At 34.3% G+C, this 6,912-nt stretch overlaps 1 protein-coding gene across 1 annotated transcript; it reads right to left on the bottom strand.

Annotated features, from left to right (window-relative positions):
- Positions 1–2,399: 2,399 nt before the first annotated feature.
- On the bottom strand, positions 2,400–5,245 carry LOC127098251 (methylthioribose kinase). The gene is made up of 5 exons (XM_051036786.1): positions 4,553–5,245; positions 3,763–3,937; positions 3,474–3,675; positions 3,055–3,269; positions 2,400–2,985 (listed from the first exon to the last, which is right to left on the bottom strand). Exons 1-5 carry the CDS (start codon positions 5,049–5,051, stop codon positions 2,820–2,822), a joined length of 1,257 nt encoding a protein of 418 aa, XP_050892743.1. The 5' UTR covers positions 5,052–5,245; the 3' UTR covers positions 2,400–2,819.
- Between the last annotated feature and the right edge of the window lie 1,667 nt (positions 5,246–6,912).

A 6,912-nucleotide genomic window follows, 5' to 3' on the forward strand; every position in this document is an offset into this window, starting at 1 on the left:
CATTTTTGAAAGTTGCATTTTTTTACCGTAACAAAGACAGAAGTACCGTGAATTTGGAATTTCTTATATAAACATACCGAAACTTTTAAAATTTCCGATAGAGACATGTAATATTATATCAGAAATTGTGAAGTTTCTAAGACTTACAACTACATTTATCGAAAAATGTGAAATTTCCGAGAATTACCACAAAATTGTGGAATTTCCAGTAATTGCCACAAAATTTCCGAAATTGTGAATTTTTCGGTATTTGCCACATAATTTTGGAAATTGAGAAATTTCTGGTATTCAATGAGTGAAACTTGTTCATTTTTTCCTTCATAACTAATTCGATAAAAAAAACTACCCGATACAATATATACATATAATAAAAACTATGCTACATACAAGAATACAAAATAAATTAGGATGACTTCCTAACTCCATCTTCCCGTGCCTAATGTGCCCTGTATATGCCGATTTCCATGCTTTTGCATATTCAGTACAACACTGTCTCCAACGGTCAGTGACGTGAAGCAATGGACAATCATGTTTCAACTTTACCTGAACCCAATGATTGTTGTTGACAAAACCAACAACAATAATTTTATGCATGCTCGTATACATAGGTGAAGCTAGGTAAGGGAGAAAATATGATGTTAAGTATCTTTGACAGGGAGACAAATACGACATTGTATACAAGCAATATGGTAACCCATATCATAAATCGTCATCCATTTATTAATACCTTGTACACCCAATTGTTCTACTCGTAACACATTCCTAACTATATAGACTATGTCATAGAACAAATTGGAAAACAATTGAGGGTGTTGATGAACTTGGGTATCTAACTGCGTCTGGATCAAAGGCCATGATTCTTCTCCCCATCCAAGTAAAACTGCAATAGCCCGAAAACCATAATTTCCAACTTCACCCACATCAACAATGTCATCAATATACGAATGTAAGAAATCAAGAAACTGAGACAAGTAAATTCTCTTGGATGTGTAGGATGTGTCCAAAAGATATCAGTAGCAATATTTGAGTCTTCCCTATTTCTAGTCCACCACATGCATTTTTCTCTATGAATAAGACTCAACAACATTTGCATTTTCGTCAATGGACCTCTCTTGCTCGCATTTTTGTGTAGCTCTAGCTTTATACACATGAGTAACACTAGTGAGATTTTGTGAATCTTTATCTTTCAAAGAAATAACTATGTACCTTGGAGTCATGTTGTACTTCGTCATGTCATTCAGAAACTGTCTTTCATGATCTTTTAGAGGATCCAATATATCACGGCCTTCTAAATTCTTAGATAGTTTATGATTGTGCAACTTGCACCTAACTATCACCTTCCAACCGATACCAGCTGACACAAATCTCAACCTAAAAGGACATTTAACTTTCATGCTATAAATTCCCTCTGAGAATTTCTTGCTTTTAGATGCATTATTTCTTTGTAGTTTCCTTTTATCTCACAACCGATAATCAATTTATCTTTCCTACCTCGCTTCCCATTTGCAGTATCAGAACGAACAGTCACACTAATAATACTAAGTTATTTACCAATAGATTGTGCTCATGCTAATACTTCAGATTGAGACTCAAATATTTGTCATTTATAATATTTAAATAGTATATTATCAATACCATGTAGAGACGGAAAAACATGTAAATTAAACTTGTTATATAGAAAACATATTGCATCAGTGGTGAAGAAGTACGTAAAATCTGTATATGAATTTGCAAAAGACCCTGCCAGCTCTGAACCACACAAGTAAAACATTTTTCTACACTACTCCTAAAAGTTTTGAATATGAGCAAAATTTCTGATATATCGGAAAATTCGAATTTTTTGAAAGTTTTAGTAGTTTTTCGGAAATTTCAATAATTTCTGATATGTGTTTGGGATTTTCCAATAAAATATCGAAATTTTTAGAATTTTCGGTATTTATTTATTGAAAATTTTTAAAATTCCGTTAAAAATGCTTGATTTTCAAAAAATACGAAAAAATGCGTATCGAAAATTTTGTTTTTGACGTATAAATAAAAATGAAAGTTTTGAAAAAAATAGTAGAGACAGTTTCAAAAATTTGAAAATAATCAAGCCCTCCATATCAGCTCAAGGGCCCAATATCTGGACACATGACCCGTAAGTTGAACACATAGCCCATGATCTAAAGAATTATTTAGTCCTGGGTGCAGAACTTTTCATAAAGTTTATAAAGTTAACTATTTTTAACTATCTTTCTTAGACATTACAAAATTATTATTTTTTTTACTTAAAAAACTTGCCTGGAATGCTATGTTATAACACAATCCAGATAGGGGTAGGGGGGGACACTAATTATTTTGATGAGGTTACGTGGACACTAATAATAAAGTGTATTGGTATTGGTACCATGGCAGAGGGAGAAGAAACAAAAGAAGTTATTATAAATAAATTTTCCAAGAAGAAGCTGAACTAGTGTTCAATCAGCCAAAACATTATTAATCAAATAACATCTCTCTATTTGAATACTAGACATTAACAACATTATTAATCTCCTCTGCCTTATGTCTTATGTCCCGAATGACAGGATATAAGACAAAAGTAGGTTAAATTAGCATGTCCTCACTAACAAATAGGACGGGGCGGTTGGCCTAGACGAAGGTCAATCAAAACCCGACCCTTCCTTCTTTCGATCATATCTTTGGATATCTTTCGTCCTCATTCCTCATTCCTCATTCACTCAACTCAGGCCGAACCGAGTTTTGTACACTCATTATAAGGTACAGCAAAATATAAAAGAGGGTGCTAAACTATTAATACAGAAAGAAAAAAATCGTCAAAACTAAATTTGCCTAATTGCTGAGACAACTTCAGAAATGGCCTCAAATTTTCTTCTTTCTTTGAGAAGCATCTTAGCAAAATCAAGTGCCTGCTTTTCACAGGTTGCCCGTTTAGCAGCATCAGTGATTGATTCAAAATCCTCAACATGTGCCACACCAACAATTCTCCTAATAACAACCAAATAAATAAAATCGAAGACAAAAATTTATATCAAACAAGAGCTCTTTAGATTCTACCTTATCATTTTGGCAGCGGCGAATCCAAGACTGTCATGAAACAATTCGGTCATGTATTTCCTCTGTACAAGTAGCTGAACCTCAGGATTGTTATAGATCTCTGGAAGATATGCCTCACCAGCGCCATCTCTATGCTCGTCCCAAAGTTTAGTGAATTTATAGTAGAAAAGAGTCCAAGTGTTTTCAATTGTCTTAAGAATCCACTCTTTATATGTCTGCATAAAAACATGTGTATTTTCGAAACATATTAGTATGATATCGTTTCAAGTATTTATAGGTCCTGTGAAAGTTAGTCACAGTTTAATTATGACAAAACAAATAGAGGTTTTATTCAACCACAATTTAACAGTAACAATATTTTATGAAACTCTATTTAGCTGCCATTTATCTTAAAAGACGTGTGTGAAAAGATAACCTACTTTTCGATCGTTTGCTTGATTAGCATGTCCATCTTGAGAAAAGAAAGCCAAAATCAAGTTTCCAAGGAATGCTCCAATATCAAAGCCCATTGGTCCATAAAATGCAAATTCCGGATCAATAACTTGAGTTGATTCACGAGTAACCATGACAGAACTAGTGTGGAGATCTGCATGTAGTAGTGCCTGAGCCCTCTCACAGAACCTAAAGGAACACAAATTCTTACAAACAGAACATATGCCCATAAAACTAATGCATAAAAAGAAGAAAAGAGTAGGACATGTACAGTACTTTGATTTCAGCTCAGCAATTTCAAGCTTCAGTAGATTGTCTTCTCGAATAGCCTCGGCGTCACGATCAAGATAAGGAGAAGTCCAACGATTATGCTCAGAAACTTTGTAAGGGTCAGAGAAAATGACCTGCTCAGTTAGCCTGCATAACTCCACGTTCCCGCAAAACTCAGCAACTGCATGAAGCCAGCATGAGTTAAAGCTAATGGCAACATCAATATGCAATTATAATGTTGAAGAACCTTGTGATTTGAGTGATAAAACCAGGTTATGTATTAACTCATAACATCTTAATTATAGATAATTTTAAACGAGACTCTAATACTATCTTAAAATATAGATGGTCATAACTCAATCACAAAATCGACGTGTAAGATGAATATCGCCCCATTTATAAACATATATACATATCATACATCATCCAATGAGAGATTTTTAACAATGATCAAAGTACCATAATCCCTTTGAAGTTAAATGTTCTTAAACCATATATATATAAAATTGTTTACTGTTTATTGTTACCTTTAATTTTAAATGAAAATTAATTTAATAATATACAAAATATTATATAATTACTAAATTATTAATTAAAAAATATTTTTTTATCTCATTTTACATTTACAAACTATTAGACTTGTTATTTTAGTGAATTCTTCAATTAACTTATAAGCAGTATCTCATTAACTATCAAACTCAATTAACTTAGCTAAATTTTATTAATCATCAATTATCAATTATAAATTACTGATTAAACTAGAGTTGAGGGTACAAAAAGGGAAAGTTCTTCTTACCGTCTCGTTTGTGGTCGGTGGTAGAACGAAAAATCAGAGACGAAAAGAAAAGCGTCTTTGCGATGAAATCAGACATGTGTTCAGCTAGCAAAGGATATTCAACACCAGCAACCAATCCTTTTCTGAGAATTATATGCGGTGGCTCCAAATACCGCATACCGATCAAAGACATAACCCGATCGAAATGATAGACTTCCGGCACATGTTCCGGACACAGTTTTCCCTTCTCTTTCAACGCCAGTGACTCAAAATAAGCTCTCTCCTTCGTCATCTTCCATGATTCGCCTACTAAACGAACGTAAGGAAGAGCCTGTTTGATGATGAAAGAACCAGTGGAGTTGGAAACGATGAAGACGAGGTTAAGGTTGCCGTCTCCGATTTCTTTGATGGATATGTCTGAGAAACTGTTGTTGAGTTTGGACGAGAGGGTGGGGATGGTTTTGATGTATTCGATGAGGGTGTGTTCGTTGAGTGGTTTGAATTCGGAGAATTTAGACATAGTAACGGTGGTTTGAGATTTTGAATTGGAGGAGAATGCAAAATCAAGATGGAATATTTGTTGTAGGAACAAGTAACTGTGTTTTTAGTGTTGTGTTGCGTTTTAGTTAGGTGTGTTGATTTTGTTCTCCATTTAGAAATTCTTTGTTTGGTGGTTGAAATCGAAAGGAGTTGAGTGAACCTGGTCAAATTTTGATTTGGAAACCTATCCAAATTAATCTAAATTTTAAAATCCAATCCAAAATTATATTTTGAAATTGATGATCCATTTATCAAATTAAAAAAAAGTCCGTAACCATTATTACAAACCGGATCAAGTAAACGGTTACTATTTTTCAATAATCATTTCAAATCAACCCAAAACACAAATTTCAGAATCCCTAATTCTCAAAAATCCAAACTTTTTTCATCTTTTTTTCTCTTCATCATTCTTCAAATTTCAAACCTGCATCGTATGATTGTCCGGTGTATCTTCTACCAAATCCCTACCCTAACCCTTTCTTCTCAAACCCTTCAACTTGCAACTCAGAATTAAGATTTTAGGATTTCATGGAATCATCTCATTCAAAGCTTTGAAGTAAGTCTCTCGACGACGATAGTGATTCCCCTAAGAGCTACAGTGTGAGTATCATCTTACTTTCCAGCACACTGCCTTTATTCTTTCTGTGTTATCGTATTGATTTTGGAAATACCAAATTCAATATTATCAATTGTTGAGTGCATATAAGGATGAGTATAATGCAATTGTTGAATGATTTTTTGTTTCTACAGACAGGTGTCTTTTGTGTCATTGCAGACAATCTCATCAAGGGAGAGGTTTACAGTAGCTATATTCAAGTATTCATCTCTATCTTCTATTTGCTTAGCCCAGAATTTGTTATATCATTACTCTGTCACTCATATGCTCCCACTTTACAATCTCTAACATGCTCCAATTCAAAAAATTGTAGGAACACTTGGCTCCTTGTGGATATCTTAAATTACGTTGTGAACAAAAACTCTAATATAAAGGATTTTTCACTTTAAGCTGTGTATGATTTGTTGTCGCCCCGGTAAGAGTTTCCTTTAACTTTCTTACAATCTCTCCTTTAAATTTCATTCAGTATTGTTATTCACTTTTAAAATGGGTTATTTTACTCTAGTTTATGAATTCACTATTGATTGTGATCTTTGGAACTTTATCTTCCCATGTGAGTTTCATGTTAGGATTAGCAACACTGCCACAATTTCTCTCCAAAATGGGCACTTGAGGTATTGGATGTTGTCGGTGTTACAGTTAGTGTAAATATGCCACTGACAGATTGCACTATGCCACTGAGGCTGCCATAGTGAATGACAAACTAGGTGTAAATATCTTGACAATATTTTCATTGTTGTTTGGTGTAACTAAAACATTTGGATGAACTTGTGCTATAAAGTTCAGTGCAAATGCAGGCATCCCAAGCGCTTTTGGCGAATGTCCCCGACGTGGCTTAATTAGCTGTTCATTATGGCTTGGACCAATTGTTAATAAGACACACCAAGACACCCAAAAGCCTCTTCCATCAAAACTTGTATACCAGTAACACCCCTAACTGCAACCACGCCCAAAAAAGCAAGTCCTGGTGTAACAGCGAAACTGGCAACAGCATGAGAAGAAAAGTACTTAGAACCGTCTACCCAAAAGCCTCTTCCATCAACATATAAACCACACAAGCAAATCACAAATGATAAAAGTCACCAAACTCTTAACAAAAATGGAAACGTGTCTAACCCCTTAAACTTTCTTTTCAAAGCCGAAAAGCTCAAAACACACCAAGACAAAACCCGTGAAGCCGACACAGAAAGAACTGACCAGTGTAGAACCTCACCCCATATCGAAA

Source organism: Lathyrus oleraceus, chromosome 6, assembly GCF_024323335.1.
Source record: "Lathyrus oleraceus cultivar Zhongwan6 chromosome 6, CAAS_Psat_ZW6_1.0, whole genome shotgun sequence".
Taxonomy (NCBI): Eukaryota; Viridiplantae; Streptophyta; class Magnoliopsida; order Fabales; family Fabaceae; genus Lathyrus; species Lathyrus oleraceus.

Coding starts and splice junctions, on each gene's coding strand:
- LOC127098251 (XM_051036786.1), bottom strand. CDS start 5,051: ATGTCTAAATTCTCCGAATTCAAACCACTCAACGAACACACCCTCATC. Junction 3,938..4,552: donor CACCGACCACAAACGAGACG/GTAAGAAGAACT, acceptor GGCTTCATGCAG/TTGCTGAGTTTTGCGGGAAC. Junction 3,676..3,762: donor ATTGCTGAGCTGAAATCAAA/GTACTGTACATG, acceptor GTGTTCCTTTAG/GTTCTGTGAGAGGGCTCAGG.